The sequence below is a fragment of the Typopeltis vanoorti genome, chromosome 7 (assembly GCF_054136105.1).
Source record: "Typopeltis vanoorti isolate ZY-2024b chromosome 7, IOZ_Tvanoo_1.0, whole genome shotgun sequence".
Taxonomy (NCBI): domain Eukaryota; kingdom Metazoa; phylum Arthropoda; class Arachnida; order Uropygi; family Thelyphonidae; genus Typopeltis; species Typopeltis vanoorti.
Window position 1 is genome coordinate 6,400,224 of NC_143555.1, and position 19,275 is coordinate 6,419,498.

Here is a 19,275-nt window from a genome sequence, read left to right on the forward strand (position 1 = left end):
AAAGAGGAATATAAATGAAAACAAAATATATGAGATCATTTATGCAAACATGCAGTTAGAAATGACTAAACATCTTTGTCTGAAATATTACCTATGCACTTGACCTTTGTGTACTATGTACACATTTACATGATAATTAACACTTTATTAAACTATTGTTTTGTTGACCTTTATTCAACATTACTGTAGTCAAATTTCATTGTTTATTACATAACCCATTTTTATCATCATGTTTATAGGAAATAAATTCCTGCTTCACGAGGGCATGCTAGGAACGATAATTCATTAATACAAGTTAATGTAAAGTCAGAAACTACTTGTACTATGCTTGTTTACATATGCCGGGAGTATCAGAAATAAGAGAAACAAAACTGTCGAACTAACGAGTACCTTAGCCCCAAAACTTGGAATTGAGATGTGGTTGGACAAGGACGATCTCCTGGGAAGAATAACGATGGAAGTGTATATTTTATAATATAGAAAGGGCAGGGAAGGGAGAGGATTGCAATGTTGATAACAGCAGGGCAATTATATTGGAAAATAGTGGCAACAGTTTTAAGGCAGTATAGGGTGAAGTATAATTGGACAGGATGAAATATTTAGTGTTGGATGTTAATACAGATCTGGCAATATGGAGGACAGTGAGAAAGAAACGTATAGGCAAATTAGCGCTAGCAAATAAGAAAAGAGAAAAAGAAATAGAATGAAGAGATGACATCTAGGGTGATGTCAAGAGAACAAATTTCTTGAGATTTTGAGGCATAACTATCTTGGACAGCACATTACAGAGGGCACATGAGGATCGAGGGTCTTGGATTTCATCATCTCATCAGCCAGTGAGAGTGATCACTTAAGTAGTGGGGCATGACATATGAGGACTTCTGTGAAGAAAGTGTATATCCGATTAAATAAATTTAATGACTAGAAGATAAGAGATACCAAAATAGAAAAAATGCTATTTATTATTTGATTGCACAACTAGTTTCATTTTCTTAGAAAACTTTATCGGATGAGTAACATGAAAATAACACGAAAAGAGAAAAATAAAAAAATATACATTATGAGCAGCAGTTATAAATTAACTTGCAAACGCATTGCTGACATTTCAAGCCATAATATTGTTGTAGTATAGTATGCCTGTGTAAATGTGCCCAACAATACTATGGCATTCAGAACAGCTTCAAATGTCAGCAATATATTTGCAAGTTAATTTATAGATGCCTTTATAATGTACATTTTTATATTTCTCTTTTCATGTTATGCACCTGATGAAGTTTTCTAAGAAAACAAAACTAGTTGTGTAATCAAATAATAATTAGTATTTTTTTTTCTATTTTGATATCTCTCAGCTTCTAATCATTAAATTTATTTAATCATATGTGTGATATGGAGGAATGAAGAAATCGGTGGAGGAGATCAGTGTTCCTTGGCACCATAAGAATTATTTAGCAGAAGCAATATTTGAATACATTCCAAGTGTCAGGAGATTAAATATAGTAGGTGTGAAATGGATGAATGAAGAGGTCAGGAATACAATCTGGAAGCAGCATACGATGAGCAGTAATAATTAGTTGCATGAAGAGTACAAAGAACAAGCCAGGAAGGCGACTCATTTAGTAAGGATAGCAAAAGTGCAGTATGAACAGCAATTAGCCAATGATGTAAAATATATATATATATCCCAGAGAGCTCTTTTGATATGTGGCCAGTAGAAGCAAGAATGATAACAACTGTTATCATTCTTGCAGTGGAGAATATAGTTGAGATATTAAATAAGCAATTCATAAAGGTATTTCATTTTTATGAGTATAACATCATGTAAAGCTTGAGCACAAGAGGAAAGGAAGAACAGAGACTGATAGTGCAGAGGTATATGGAAAACTGAATAAATGATGTTAACACAGCATTACCAATAAGAAAAACTATCTTGATGTACTTATTTAACAGGAATCTTACAGCAAGCCAAATGTAAGACTTGACACAATCTAAGATGCATGTTAATTAAGTACATAAATGTTCCAAAGGAGTAGAAAGAGAGTAAAACTGTTGTGCTTCATATTATAGGCTAATCTCTGTCTGGAGTTATGGAAAAGTGTTAGAGAGATTAACGAGAGTCAAGATTTGGGATGATAACAGCAGCATGGCTTTGCTAAAGGGAGATTGTGTTTTAATCTACTTACTCATTACAAGGTGATGAAAGCATTTGACATGGGCAATGCGCATATATATATATATATATATATATATACATATATATGTATATAAAATGTATTATTATTATTTTTTTATCAGACATAGTGGATTTATTGAAATTTACAATCACATCCATAAAGATAAAATATATAAAAAAAGAGGAAGGAAATGCACTGGGCTTACCCCTATCACCTAACATAGCCAACTTTATTCTTGAACACCTAGAAGAAAGAATTTTCTCTTGACCCCAAACCAACAATTTGGCTGGGGTACATTGATGACATCCTTGCCTTGCAGTTTGAAGTCACACAGAACCACAACTCCACTCATTTCTACAAAAATTCAACAACCTACATCCTTGTATTGAGTTCACACTAAAAAAGAATCATCAAAAGGTATTTCCTTTCTATATGTACACATCTACAAAAAAAAAAAAAAGTGTAAGCAAGATGGATCCATTTCCACTTCTGTTTGCTGAAAACCAACCTTTTCAGGTTATTCACAATACATCAACCCACTATCCATCTCAAAAATATGGGATCGTAAAATTCCTAGTATCAAGAGCATACAAGAACTGGAAATTGCCAAAGAAACAGCCAGCATTACTAAATGGATATAATCCAAGAATAACCCAAAAAATAATTAACACACCTATGCAACAACCTAGACAAGAAGACAGTATGTCTATACCATATATTAAAAGGAATCTCTAACATATGGCAAATATTAAGAAAAAACAAATATCAACTCATTGCTACCCATAAACCTATCAGCCAAATTCATAATCTTCTACCTTCTCCAAAAGACAAACTCTCACCAATGATGCTACCTACTATGGACAAACAAAAATATGTAAATAAATGTACCTCTGAACATCAAGACCACATCTGGCTTATCAAACCTCACAAATCTGGCCTGGCACAACATGAAACTGAAAACACTAACTGTAGAATCCGTTTAGAAAACATCAAGCTGCTGCACAGATCCATATATATAAACATGAATGGTTATATAAAGGAAGTGCCAAAGCCCTACCTCATAGATCTAACCTGAATTGTTACGAATGCCTCACCATGTCAAGTGTAGGAGACTGTTATCCTCAAAAGGATTTCAATTTAGCATGCACTCTGTTTCTTTATTCCATTCCTTACTGTTGTTAGTACTGATGATGTCTTACAATATGTAAGATGAAATATTTGCATAATAAATTTATTTTTACTGTGGCATTAAGCATCATTCTATAGTGATGCATATATAGTGGTATAATTGAATTTTGAAAAGGGCTTTGACAGATTGCCTGATGACAAGTGTTGGTAATTAAATTGGAATGAATGAGACTGGATAACAGATTAGTGAATTGGATTGGAGAGTGGCTGTCTGATTGGTATCAGCAAGTTGTGCATAGGGGAGCAATATCCTGGAAGAGAAAAGTCATAGCAATGTGTACCAAGGATCTGTTTTGAAGCTAATCCTTTTTAACTTGTATGTTAATGATACTGGGGAAGATTTGAACGGAGCTGTTTACAAACAATGAAAAGTTGGAAAGGACTATGAGGAATGGAGCAAATGTTGCAGCCTTACAAGAAGCATTGAATAGACTGGATATGTGGCGATGCCAGTTCCATGTTGCAAAGTGTAAGGTTTTAAAGTTCAGGTAGCAGAGATGGAATGCAGAGTATAAAATTGGTGGAGATATCTTAGAGGAACAGATTAGATATTGGAATAATGGCATATAAGAACTTAATTTAGAGGTCACACTACTAAAATTGTGAGGACATCACAATAGATTACTGCAGTGATGTGGAGGTCAATGATTCTTTGCTCTTATTTAATATAGTCTACTGGAAAACCTCTCTTAACGCGAATTCGATATGTGTGATAATCAGTTAGCACGAATGAGTGAAATGATACTATTTCCCACTTTAAGGGAGCGATCAATCAGTTAACGCGATTTTTTTACATTACGTAAAATTTTTTTGTCGCCACTCCCCAGCACGCAGAAAAGCTGGACGTCATTAAGAGACACGAAAGTAGCGCTAGTAATACAATGATTGTGCAAGACCTGGGATACAGCGAGTCTACAGTTCAGACTATATTAAATAAGAGCAAAGAATACAAAGAACAAGAAAAGTTGCTACTGCTTCTGAAAGAAAGCAGATCACCTGAAATAGATGCCATTTAATGATCGAGATGGAGCGTATTCTATTACTCTGTAAGGATTATAACCAAAAAAGAATACCTCTTAGTACAGGGAATATTCAGGCAAAAACTCTTTATATTTTTACCTTATTGAAAGAGGTAAAATTTCAAGAGGAACGTGAAAGCTTTACTGCGAGCTTAGGATGGTTTGACTGTTTTAAAAATCAAACTGGACTTCATAACATAAGAATAACTGGGGAATCTAAGTTTCCCGAAGATTTGCAAAGGATAATTCAGGAGGGTAATTATGACGATTGGCAAATATTCAATGTCGACGAAATTGGTTTCTTTTGTAAGCGTATGCCAACAAAAACTTTCCCAGCTAAAACTGAAGCATCTCAACCAAGAAACAAGGTATCTAATAATCATCTTATGCTTTTATTTGGAGGCAATGCAGAAGGCGAATTTAAACTCAAGCCTTTGATAGTTTATTGTGTGCAAAATCCAAGATCTAACATTATTGAAGGAATCAGCAACTGGAAAAGAATTTGGATTTAACGAACTGGATAATGAAGATGTGAGAAACTTGCTCGATTCCCATTCAGAACAGTTAAGTTGATTTCCTTCAACTATAAGAACAGCATGCATAAGAAGAAGAGAATGTTACTACTAAGAAGCTAACTGCAAAAGAACCCGAGCTAGTTTTCAATCAGATTGAGCATGCGAAGGAAATTTTGTTTGATGCTGATCCTGATATGGAACAAAGCTTCAAAGTCTACCAAAATCTTGATAAAGCGATCACCGGCTATTGCAAATTGCATGACAAGATGAAAAAGTCGAGCACGATTCAAACATCTTTACTTAATTTTTTTTGTAAAAAAAGTAGCTCAATCAAATGTTTAGACATAAATAAAAATTTAAGCAATTGATTTTTATTAACTTTGATGACTTTATCCTCTAATATAGCTTATTAAATTTTTCCCCCGCCAAATTTACGCTAACTTATGGATGAATTATAATTATTCCTATTGTTTATTGCATTCGCTTAACACGATTTTGCTTAGTGTGCATTAATTGGATTAATTAATCGCATTAAGCAAGATTTTCCTGTATTGAAGAGAGGACAGAGGAAGGGGGAGGATGCATATGATTGAGACATGTAAGTTGGTAAATAATTTTTACTAGGTTTTCTCATACTCTCCTCTTATCATGTAATCTTTATACAAACTTAATGCTTGTCCTCTCTCTTATATCTCCCCTTCTGTCACTTCTCTGTCATACCTCTCAGTAAACATTTCTCCAACTTCTCACATTTTGTTCTGCATATTACTCCACATAAGTGCTATCTCTCTCTCTCACTCTCTATTATCATTTAGTCATACTCTTCATTTTCTACCAATTCATTTTTGCTATGATTCATAGAGTATGCAATCTTGCTTGCTTCCAACACTTTACTATGTCATTCATCTTTTGTCATTCATCTCTCTACTGTCATTCTTTCCGCTCTCCCCACACTTCTGGCACTCATTCTCAAAACAATTCTGACACACACACACAACACATGCACGCTCTATAAATCTTTCACCCTACAAAAGGAAATATATTTCGAACACACTGCAGTGAAAAAAATCATACATTCTGTAATTGCTTGCCATTTCTTTGTACTGGTGCCTTTGCATGGAATACAATGTACTTATAATAAAAGTAACAACACCTAAAAACCACATAAACAAGCAAAAGTTCTTTATAATTAAACAAATACTCAAAAATAGTAATCCAGAAAAATCAGTCATTACTAATTACTTTCAAAAACAAATTATCTTTCAGCTCCTAAAATCATGACTTCTACCTCAATATAAACAGAGTACTTTGCTCTTGACCGTAACCAACACATGTTGGTTAGGGTCAGGAGCAAAGGCCTTGCAGCCTTGTGTGTGTGTGTGTGTGTGTGTGAGTGAGATAAAATAGATCTGCAAGCCATTTCAGTGCCTAATATGGATGGCAAAGAAAAACCAACTACCACTGTCCTTTTGCTATTTCATTGGCCAGCACCCATAAACAGTCCAGCTTTGGACACATCAAACTAACTTCTTATCAGCTTCCTTCATTCTAACCACGTCTATTCTTTGGAACAATCTCACCCATACTGTTTTTCCCACTGAGAACAACCTCCTACTCTTTAAGAAACATAAGAAGGCTACATTTTTTAGTGCGCCTATATACATCTTAAAAATAAATGTTACAGATTCTAAAAATTTTCTATCTATACATTTTTTATGGCTAACTGTTTCACTCACCAGGATGAAATAATTTAGTTACTGACATTTTACGAAGTTATTTTTTAATGCCATACTACAATATTTCCATGTTCGCTATGTTCCAAATTTACTGCCAAAATTTATGTCGTTTGCTAATTACATAGAATTTTACTGATCATATCTCATGCTTCCTTTGCAACTGTCTTCCTTACTTTTTTCAAGTATTTCCCCAACCTTTCATCATGAGTAAAACAATTAGTAAACAGAAAAGTGAAAGTGTGAAAATGATTCAAAAAGTAATCTCATTGAAAAAAAAAAACTTGAAATAATAAAGAAAAATGAACAAGGTGAGTCCAGAAAGGTAGGACAAGAACATAAAAATGAGTGAATCAACTATAAGAGCAATTTTATGCAAAGCTGCTGAATACAAAGAGAAAGCTCCAAGTTCATCATGCATGCACTCAAAACCAAAGTATTATAATGATTGAATAATTAGAGAGACTTCTTTCTACATGGATCAAATAATGTAACCAAAAATGGATTCGCTAAGCACTGACCTTATTAAATCAAAAGCATTAAGTCTATTTGCAAACTTGAAAGAAAGGGCTATAAATGATGGAAAAGAAGTAGGATTCCATGCTAGTACTGGGTGATTTGAGCATTTCAAAAAGTGAACTAGCCTATATATGTTCTAATCACAGGTGAAGCTGCAAGTGCAGATAAGGAAGTGGTGCAAATTATCCAGAGATTTTGAAGAAAATTGTGAAAGAAGGGGGTTACTGTGACAAGCAAATATTTATTGTCAATGAAACCAGCTTTCTTTGGAAGCAAATGACTTCCAAGACTTTTCTGGCCAAATCAGAGAAATCTCATGCTGGAATGACAAAGTCGAATGAAATTACTGCTAGCAATATGCAAGCTGTTTAGAAGCACATTGTTCCACATTGTGCAAATGATTTTAGAGGCTTTTCAAATGAATCTAAATTCATTAAATCTCATTCTGAGAAATTGAGTGATTCCGACCTGCTAAATTTAGATGCACAGCGGGAAGATCCCGAAGAAAATTTAATCATTGACAAGCTCAAAGAGATTTCACAGAAAAAATCAAAAATATTTTTCGTACAATTGAAGTTTTTAAGCAGCAATGCTTAGAGGCTGACCCTGATGAAGAGAGAAGCAGTAAAATTTGCAGAAGTAGTAGAAGAGGCAATAGGGCCAGTTGTATGCAAAAAAGAAACAGAATGCCCACCAAACTACGTTAGCTCAATATTTTTTTTTAAAAAGTAGAATAATAAATTTATATTCTGAATATGTTTTATTGTCTTTCAGCTTCATGGTTTTCCTTTAACTAGGCCCTGAGATATATCCTGATTCTTTTATAAAAAAAATTAAAGGGTCAAAAAAGAAATTTGAGGAATAAATTATACTTTTTCCCCCATAGGTTATTATATTCAATTAGTGCACCTGTTTTAAAGAACGCATTAGGCACATTAATTGAGGGATTGCTTTATATTATTTTCAAGGGAAGACAGAAAAAACAGGATTTTTTTTTTGAGGGGGGGGGGAGGTACTACTGGTAACAACAGATAGATAGAGCCAAAAAGATTTGGAGAATAGGAAGAAAGGCATGGCGGATCACAGTAGTTTTTGCTACTGGCCAGGAAATGCAAGGAATGATGTGGAAGACATGCATCAGCAAAATGCCACAACAAGTGCAATTCAAGTAATTATGAGATTTGATAATTACAAGTAATCATTTATATTAAGGATAGACTTTGGCTACGGAGACAAACTGGTAGGAGGAAAGATCACATGGAGGAAAAGAAATGGAATTTATTCACATGCTATGAGATACTTACTTGAAATGAAGGAGGCTCAAGGTTTGAGAGTGTTGAATCTGGACAAAGGATTACAGCTGAAGATCTGTCCATAACTATGATAGCCACAATGACGTCAGAGTGATAATGTTATCTAAACTTGAGGTTGCAAAACAAAACCAAGACGTATATGTCAACTACTACATGGCAGATGATTATGACAAACTTAGGAGGAAGCTTGAAGCTGTGCTATGGCATAAAAACCTGCAAGGGATGCTAGCAGCATATAAAAGACAGTTGAGGGGTATCAGGAAGAAGCAATATCAGATTGTATACCCAAGGTCAGGAGGGTTAATCAGATAGGTGTTAGATGGATGAATAGCATCATTAAGCAGGAGCTGAAAACAAAAAATGATGTTGTGGAGGGTATATAAGAAGATGACCAGCCAGTTCACAAGCAGTACCAGCACATGGTAGGAATGGCAAAATCACATTATGAGAAAAAACTAGCCGATTAGGCCAAAGGAAATCCCAAACAATTTTTTTGTCATGTGGAAAGTAAGAGGAAGAATAATATGGAAGGATAACTTTAATGACTACTGATGGTAAGAGAGATGACAGAAGTAGACAAAATAGTTGAATTAGTGATTGACCACTTTGCAAGGGTTTATCATCCAAGTGAGGATACTGCTGTGACAGGAATTGATGCAAGAATCTATTCTTGCATCAATCCCTTTATGAATATGAAATACAGTTGACCCTTGAACAACACAGGTTTGGGCTGCATGAGTCCACTTATACACAGATTTTTTCCAATAAATATATTAGAAAAATTTTTTTGGAGATTTGCAATAATTTGAAAAACTCATAGATGAACGCATAGCTTAGAAATATCGAAAAAATTAAGAAAAAGTAAGGTATGTCATGAATGCATAAAATATACACAAATCTATTATAAAAAAATTAAAATTTATCAACACTTATGCACACAAACATGTACAGACTGTACATGGTGCCATTCACAGTCAATTGACAGAGAAATGTAAACAAACATACAGAAGCAGTATTAAATCAGAACTGCACAAAATTAACTTATTAATTAATCAGTTAAATTTAATCTTTTTATAAAATAAAAATTTTATAATACTTAATTCATTAGTGTATAGGCTAAGCTACCATAAAGCAACCATATTGCTGCTTCTTCATTATCAATGCAAGAATCGTTATATCTGTAAATAAATATGAATTTCTTTTTCACATTATCTTTTCATTTTTGATGTGTAGTGTTAGTAATATGCATAACATGTACAGTGTTTTGCATCATATAAGACAATAATGATGATATAAGTACTGACAGACAGACGATTCACCTTGTAAACAAATGACGTAAACTTACGGGATCGATAAATACAGTACAGTACTGTAAATGTATTTTCTCTTATGATTTTCTTAATAACATTTTCTTTTCTCTAGCTTACTTTACTGTAAGAATACAGTATATAATACCCATAACATACAAAATATGTGTTAATCAACTGTTTATATTATTGGTAAGGCTTCCAGTCAACAGTAGGCTATTAGTAGTTAAGTTTTTGGAGAGTCACAACTTATACATGGATTTTTGACTGTGTGTGGAGTCAGTGCCCCTAACCACCCACATTGATCAAGGGTCAACTGTAGTTAGGATACTGCAGAATCTCAATGCAAATACTGCCATAGGACTGGATGGGATATCAGCTCAAATATTACAATCATGTGTAAAAGAATCGACATTACCTCTAACTAGATTGTTTAACCTTAGTTTCAACTCTGGTAAAGTCTCAAGAGGGTGGAAGGAAAGCAAAATAAGCTCTGCTGAATAAAGGCGGCTCCAAGATCGATCAATATCTCAAATGTGTGGTAAAAATATTGGAAAAGTTGCTCAAAGACAGAATTCAGGAATGGGTGGAAAAGAATATGATACTATGGGGACAGCATGGTTTATGAAGAGTAGGCCAATGACTTAGTAATTTATTAATTTTTTATAATAGGGTGACAGTTGAGTTGGATAAAGAAAATGGCTATAAAATGGTTCTGCTGGATTTTGCAAGGCATATGACAAAATACCACATAGAACTCTGTTACGCAAATAAGAATAAATGGGGATGTATATGACACTGGTTATGTGGATGAGGGGGTGGATGACGAACATATCCCAGAGAGTAGTATATAGAGAAGTAGAATTCAGGAAAGCAAGTAAATGGCAGTGTGCTGCAAGGCTCTGTGTTTGGACCACTACTGTTTAATTTGTGCATAAATGATACAGGAAATAATTTAAAAGGAAATCTTCAGTTATTTGTTGATGCAAAATTGGATAGCGTGATAATTAATCAAAGTGATGAAGAGAACTTGTGGAACAATTTACATAGACTGAGAGTATGGATGAAAGATAATGGGCACCAGTTTAATGAGGAAAAGTGTGAAGTTGTGCATTTTGGGATGAAAAAATTATACAATGTGTACCACAGCGATGGAAATGTACTACAAGAAATTAATGAAACCTGGGATTTGGAGTATTAGCAGGTAATGTGGATGAGGGGTTAGATGTGGATTAGAGTTGAAGTTCAGAAGTCTAAGTGGCCAAGGAAACTCATAAGATTACTTGGTTATTGAAGAATACACTAACAAGCAAAGAAAAGGAAGTTATCATTCCTTTTTTATAAAGCCTTGATAACACAGCCAGATTACTGTGATCAGGTATGGTCACCTGGATTATTTTGTGGATATGGATGTAGTAAAGAGGATCCACAGGTGAGTGACTAAGATGTGGTCTATAGAATGCTCTCTAAGATAAAAATTGAGGGTTTGTGGAAAGTTAGCTGACAGGTGGAAAAGAGGGGATATAATAGAAACATTTAAGTTACTAAAAGGGTTTTAGAGAGTGATGCAGAGGAAATATTTCAACACTTTGTTAGTGTGTGTGTGGGAGAGGATCAGTAATGAGTGCTTTTTCAGTTACTAAATTCAAGGAGAGGTATGACAGTTATTGTGGATAGTTTCGGTCTCCTGCAATGAGTTGTCTCTGGACTCCACAGAGGTACCTGTGGAATAATAATAGTAAATAACTACAGAAGTTCCACAGGTTTCGCTACTTGATAGCAAGTTTGCTTACATTTGCAAGATTATTCAAGGAATCTTGTGAAGACCGTGTGCAACAGCCAAATATAAACAAGGCTGATTCTTAATTTCTCATATTTAGGAGATGTAACAATCTCCTAAAAATGAACAGTTGAAAAAAAGTGTGTTCTTAAAATTCATATTGATGATGTATTATACTAAAGAAATGTTATCTGTAAATTTTTAATAAACTGATTTATTTAACAAATCATGTTTTTCATTAATTTTACACCCCTTTAAAGAATGTTATAGAAACATATAGGATTAATATACAGAATCAATATGGCATTCAGAATTGGAATACTACAGGTTGCACACCCCTCAACACAAGATTAAATGAAAGAAAACTACAGTGAGCTGTTACAAGTTTCAGACTATTTTGGGAGTCGGCATTGGCAATGAAGCACTCTTGCACCTGAATAAGAATGTCTGCCTTATTTGATTTTAAAAAATGGGCGAGTCATTTTAAGATGATCTTTAACATAATGGCAGTCGACTACTCTAAATTTTGCACTCAACGATGATTTAAATCTTTTTTTTGAAGAGCATAAAAAAAAGCAGTAATCTTATTGATGAAAGGATAACGGTAGACCAACTGATATAAGCAGTTTGGTTATTTCTTCAGAGAGACACTGTTAAAATAACAGACCACTTCTTGGGAGGCAGATGACAAGGAAATTCTATATGTTAATGATTCTGTTGATATAAGACTCACTAAAACCATTGGCAAAGAAAGGCAACCAAATATAATTTGTTTTTTTGAGAGAGCAGTGCTTCAGTAGAGTATAAAGAGTTAAGTCTATGTACTAGTCTTAACGGTACCAGATTTTTGACAAGAATAATGGCGTGTAAATGAATAAAAGTAAAGTAATGTAGTAGTTTTCTTTCAAAAAATGGAGTGGTGAAGGCTGCCTTCTTTGAAGAAGAAAGAGATCTGTCAACAAAGGCACTTTGATGATATTCTTCTACTTCATGAATGAAATGGTGGAGTCTGTTGATCCTCATGATGAAATCATGAGGATCAACAAGGAGAGTTTAGGAGAGGTACTGTTTAACACCAGCCAGGTTGGGGTGTTAAATGATGTTTATAGACGTCCAGCTAAATCTGGATACAATTCTGTAACACCCGTTGAATAACATGAATAAGAAGTGCAATTTGGTCTCACTATCTCATCCACCTTGGCTAGTAGGGAGGTTAATAGGCATTGTTTAAATGGTTCCATGAAGTTGCCAGCAAGTGTTGAAGAAGGAGGACTACCCATGACAGTACCTTCATTTGCTAGTTAAGCTTATTCTGACATGTGAAGTAGTCAGGGTGGATGAATGACAAAGCCAGGAAGTGAATAATATCTATAGGAAAGTTTTGTCAGAGGATTTCACCTGGGGATCTGTTAGCCCTTCATAAATTCATCACAGTTAGGACCTTAATAATGAGGATGTTAATAATATTTCAGTGAAATGTCATAAATTACAGTTAAGATAATTTCACTGAAATATTATTAACATCTATCAGCTGATAGATGTTAATAATATTTCAAATATTAATAGTATCAGCTGATAATTATGAAATTCAGTTTCAGTTTAAAATAAAAAAAAATGCAACCACTGGAAAACTTACCATTTCATCTACTTCATCATATGGGTCAACAAATACAGAAGCTTTCACTATCATTATATCTTCCTAATAAAATAAAAAAATAGCCTTCACAAATTTATTATCTTTATAACGAAATACATTACAATTTTTGTCACAGCTAACTAAATAAATACAGATTACAACTAATAGACTAATGAGGTTTAGAAAAACTGTAGAACTTTAGAAAAATTGAAAAAAAAAAAAATTTTTTTTTAAATCTGAAAATTTTGGGACAAAATGTGTTTGACATTTACATCCTATTTCATGCTGAGCCCTTCAAAGTAAGTCCTTTTGGATGTGATACCATCCAAAAGGATGGTATCACATCATCTACAGACATGTGTCCTATGTCTGTAGATGCGTGTTTTCACGTGTATTCATTCAAATTCTAAGACTGCTATTTTGAACAATTCGAAGGCTTAGCAATAAAAGCAGCAATTTCTCCACTCTTAGTGAACTTATACATCAAAAAGTTTGAACAATTAGCTATTAAAAAATACCATACCAAACCAAGATTATTGGTGAGATATTCTGACAATATTTTCATTTGATCAGGCTCAGAAGAATCTCTTCAAAAACTTCACTGAATTCTAATGGTTTAAATAAAAAAAAAAATCCAATAATAATTACATCAGAGGTAGAAAAACATAGATCAATTTCCTTCTTGAACGTTCTCATCTCAGTTCAAGTCCATAGTAATCTTACTTTCGAATATATATAAAAAAATTTCATAGCGCTTGGTATCTGCATGCCAGTTCCCACCACCACCTGACACAAAAACAGGTATGATCAAAACATTAAAAGAGAGAGCCATTACGTTATCAAGTGATGATAATAAAAAGAAACAAGAAAATAACTCGCATTAAAGTCATATCTCAAAAAAATGGTTTGCAACATCAAAACTATTAATAACATATTGAATAAACCATCATAGGTTCCAAGTCAACAAGCAGATGACTACAAAGGAGCAGACACAATGAGAACACACACACACACACAGAGGATACTACTGGACAAGGAAGACAATGGGACACCAAACTTGTTCTATGTTGAGGGCAAACACACATAGCTGTTTTGGTGAAATTACTACGTATTTCTTTGGTATTATTCAAAATGTTACAAGTTTCTAACTGGACAAGGAATGCAATGGGAAACTAACCTTGTTCTATAATAATTCCCTAGTAAAAGTAGCATTGCTATTCCACTAACCATGGAAGTTAAGGGAAAACACACACAGTTCTATTTTGGTAGAATTGCTACATATGGCTTTGGTATTATTCAAAATGTTACAAGTTTCTAAATTAATTTTATCCGCTATATTAGTTGGGAGAGATTTAATATCCTTTTCAATATGGTATATAATCTAGAAAATGTGTTTAGAAACATGTAACATTTTGAATAATACCAAAGCAGCTAGTTCTGACAGAACTAGCAGCTTCAAATCATTAAAAGCTAAACAAGAATTACTTAAATATAAAGAGCCAATAGGCTCCTACTCACTGATGAGACCTCAATAAAGGTCGAAACCAGTCTGGGTAGTGACCTCCCACCATAATGTATAACATCATACATCTCCTAGGAGATGGGTTTTACATTATGGGAAATACTAAGAATAGTGATCAGAGCTTTATCCACCTCTGCTACGAGTTGCCCTAGTTTGTACTACGTGCTTTAGCTTACGCTAGTAGTCGCCGATACTTTTATAGTTTACTATATTCAGCATAAAACTCTTTGATTCTGATCTTTGAGTTTCTTATTCAAGTGGGATTTAATATCCCCTTAATTTAAATAGCTAACAAAAATATTGTTATCACAAAGGTAATTAAGCAAAGGTATTTTGGAACGTGGAAGTATTCATGAATTATCGTTAATTTTCACACATCAAAACCTTTCCACATTTGGGAAAGGGAATACTGCTGTTTATGACCAGTCATAAAAATTGCCTGCAAGCTGATTACAACAATGGATGGCTTATCCTCTGTTCTCAAAACTGAAAGAAATAACATCTGTGTTACAAATGTTAGTGACCAATCAGCAAGGGAGTACAAAGAAAATTTTTCCAGTAAAACTGAAGATCAAGATAGTCTGTATCCGGTTCTCAAAGCTAGTAATACTGAATACTTTCTTCACAAGTTCGTATTGTAGGGTGAAAGTTTCGAAACTGTAGTGCCATGATTTTTTAAAAGTAATAGGCCTGCAGATTTAAATTTTAATATGAATAAAAGACAAGGGATTTTGTTTAATTTTGGTATTAAGAAATCTCTTAATGAAGGTGTTTATGACGCAACAGATAGTGAGTCATCCACCACGAGCCTACAAAGTGATCTCCAGGATGTACAAAAGGAGGGGAAAACTACCAGCACCCAGAAGAAAAAGTCTGCATTCACTCAAAAGTACTTATAACATTATAAATTTTTAGTGATCAAAATGGGATGTCAATGAAAATCAGCACAAATTAATTTAATGATGTTTATATGTAATTGATGTTTAATTATTAATTAACGATTGATTATTATTTAATAATAAAAAATTAGCTAAATTAACAATTATTTATTAATTAATGCATTACAAAATAACCAAGGTGTTCTGTGAAAATTTCAGGTTTTGTGAAATGTTCCGTAGTAGGAAAAGTTTGAGAGACACTGCTATAAACAATGATCTAATGCAAATCTTTTATCTCGTCGCTGTCGTCTGAGCAATTTAGGTAGAGGCTTTTTATGTCCTGTTCCTGCTCTACAGATGAAGTTGATCTATGCAACTTAATCTTGGATGTCCGTGGTCTCTTCTTCCTGTAGGTTTATATTTATATGCTAATTTGGGGATCCTATTGTTATTCATCCTTTCTAGGTGGTGTAGCCAATTTAGCTGATATTCTTCTATTTCTTGTATGATGTTTTTTGTTTCTAATCGCTCTCTTATTTCTATGTTTTTATTTTTATCTAACCTAGTGAGTCCCAGGAGAGGTCTTAGAAACTTCATCTGTGCTGTTTCCAGTCTTTGTTTGTTTCTTTACTTTAGAATCCAAGTTTCACTTCCAAATCTGAGAGATGGTTTAGAGGTCATGTCACATAGTCTTAATCGAGTTTCTTTAGTCATTTGTTTTCCAAAATTTCTTTTAATTATGCCATTCATTCTATTGTAAATTTGTAGTCTTGCTTCCAATTGTGAATCAGTATTGTATTGCGAGATTATATTTCCCAAATATTTGAATTCTCTAACTTGTTCTATTATTTTATTGTTAAGCATAATTTTGACTTTTTGAATGGTGTTTCCACACATTGCCATAGCTTTTGTTTTAGATTTTCATTTTAAATTTTTTTGCTATTTCATTTAGATGGTTAGTTGCAATTTGGAGTTTATCTTCTGAATTTGAAATTAGTACTTGATCATCTGCATAAAGTATTGTATTTAGCTGTATATTATTTGTTAGTTTAACTTCATCTTTGACAGTTGTTTTCCATTCTTTTAAGATTCTGTTTATATAAATGTTGAATAGGATTGGGAGATAAGCCACAACTCATCTTACTCCTTTATTTATAGTTATAGGTTCTGATAATGTTCCACCTGCAAATTTGATGCAAATTTTTGTTTCTCTGTATAGACTTTTTATTGCATTAATTAATTGAGGAGGTATTTTATCATCCTGTAATATTTTCCAGAGTAGGTTTCTGTTCAAGTTATCATACACCTTTTCGTGTAGTCAATAAATAGAAGTGAGCAGATTAAATTCTTTTCTTTTTTCTATGATCTTTTGCATTGTGAAAGAGGCATCTGTGAATCCTCTCCCTCTTCTAAAACCACACACACTGTTCTTCTTCTAAATAATTTTCTGTATATTTAATTAGTTTCTTTAAAATGTTTGCATATAGTTTAGATGCCGTTATTAAGAGAGTAATGCCTCTGTAATTTCCACATTTGTCCTTGGGACCTTTTTTGTGAATATTTATTACTGGTCCAGTTTCCCATTCTTTTGGGATCTTTTTTTGATATTTCCAGATATTATTGAAGAGTTTAAGTAGGTTTTCTTTTAAGCTATTGTCTGCATATTTAAAGAACTCAACACATATTCCATCCAGGCCTGGGCTTTTTCTATTTCTTGAATTTTTAGTTCTTTTTCTAATTCTTCCATTGCTATTTCTTCTGTACTTTCCTGTGTATTGATGTGAGTTTTGTCATTGTTTTGTATTTCTTGTTTTTCATTCCACAATGTTTTATAGTGTTCTATCCAATTCGCTTTTGAAATTAGATTATTTCTTAATTGGTCATTTTCTGCTGTTTGTAGCTGCCTGAAGATTTTAATATAGTTTTATTGCCATAGACAGCACGACAAGATTTCTTAAAAGCCAAGTGCCACCCGAGGCATATCCCCCCCCAGTTACGCCTCTGTAACTTAGTGGTCCGTACAATTGTTTTAGGCATTTTATTGGTCCTTGGGCTTAGAAAGGTTGAGAAACGCTGTTCTATATAGTCAGCAGTGTTTTTACTCAGCAGACAGATTTTAAAAGCCTGTTTTTTCCTTTTGATTATCTTGTATCTACCTACCTGAATTCATGATAATCCCTACTCTCCCAATACCCCCCTGTCCCCTATTTTTAAACCACTTCGCTACATTGTAGCTTGTCACCTCACCTCTCAGTAATTCATATCACAATGTTGTGCAACTTTCCTCTCAACAGAATATCCTCTCTCATGCAATAAATACAAAACAACCATTCGTAATCAAAAATAGACTTCATAAAGGCCAATGGCAGAAAACTTGCTTCCTATAAAAATGGAAGTAGTGCCTTTTGGTTGATTGATGTGGCCATCAGATACAATTTCTGCCCAGCTATGCTTCCACCTCTCTCTCCCTATCATCCAGACTGTTATGGCACCTAAAGATAACCTCCTGTGTCATTCTTTTCCTCAAAATGTGACAATTATATGGTGCAAACAGGATACAATATCAAGCAATGCATAGTCTATATTAGATTTGTAAGTCAGCCGATAAAAATGAAGTACAGGAAGATGGCTTGATGTTAAATAAGTTGTGAGACAAGGGTGCACATCATCCCCACTGTTATTTCATCTATATGGAACACATTATGACGAAAAGTGGTATTCAACCCGATATCAAAATTTGAGATATCCATCTTAGCTCTTCACTTTAAGCAGATGATCTTATACTTCTAATAAATCCAGTACAAGTTTGCAAGAGTCACTAACTAAACTGAATACAACTGTAATAAATCTGGTATGAAAATCAGTAATAAACAAGACAATAAAAATAGGCCAAATATTTCAGGTATTAAGGCAGAATTTTTGGTGAAGATGGCAAATTTGGAAATAAACAACAGAATTAGCAAACATGGTATGATTGGAGATCAGCTGAATAAATTTATATGGAATAAGAGAGAAATTAGTCAAAACATTAAACTAGTTGCATACGAGACAGCATTCAAACCGGTTTTAAGCTATGGATCTGTGGAGAGATGGGTCAGAAACAAAATACATGATCAAAGACTGGAGACTATAGATATGAGAGTTCTGAGAAATATTAGGTTAGTGAACAGATGGCATTAATGGTGATATTACGAAAGAAAATGAAACTGTTAGCATCCAGGAATGGGTTAGCTGAACTAATCTCAGGTGATATGATCATTTAAGCAGAACAGAAAAAGATTAGCAAAACAAATGTCTTTTTTTTATTTTGCAGGTGGCAGGAAAGAGACCCAGAGGAAGACTATATCATAGATGGCAAACCTGTGGCACATCCGAGAATTTTGTTGGCATGTCAACAATTTATAGGTGATATCCTTTTATACGCTTATAAATTATTCAACTTTTTTTTTAATTATTACAATACGTACAAGTTAAATTTTGTTTTACACGAGAGAGCAACTACGAAGACATGCATATGATTGGTGCAGTATTAACAAAAGATAATGTGACCTAAAGACAAAGGCAACCGACAAGTGTTGAGTTGAAATGCTCTTCAACCGAATTCCATAACACCTGAAACTGTCATAACAACATCATTCACATATTTGTAAGTTTTAACACATTCACGATCGGGTGTCGTTTATCGTTCCGACAG

The 19,275-nt window shown here is 33.7% G+C and overlaps 2 protein-coding genes across 2 annotated transcripts in view; one reads left to right on the top strand and one right to left on the bottom strand.

Moving 5' to 3' along the window:
- LOC150104464 (serine/threonine-protein kinase Tao-like) overlaps nucleotides 1-18,913 on the top strand; it is a 713,758-nt gene extending 694,845 nt beyond the window's left edge. Inside the window, exon 25 of the mRNA XM_090395159.1 lies at nucleotides 18,895-18,913. The gene's annotated coding sequence lies outside the window, so the exon portion shown is untranslated. The remainder of the gene's footprint in view (nucleotides 1-18,894) is intronic.
- LOC150104466 (RING-type E3 ubiquitin-protein ligase PPIL2) overlaps nucleotides 1-19,275 on the bottom strand; it is a 314,593-nt gene that overhangs the window by 31,056 nt on the left and 264,262 nt on the right. The window contains exon 14 of the mRNA XM_090395160.1: nucleotides 13,182-13,244. Within this exon, the coding sequence (XP_090251286.1) occupies nucleotides 13,182-13,244 (63 nt within the window). The remainder of the gene's footprint in view (nucleotides 1-13,181; nucleotides 13,245-19,275) is intronic.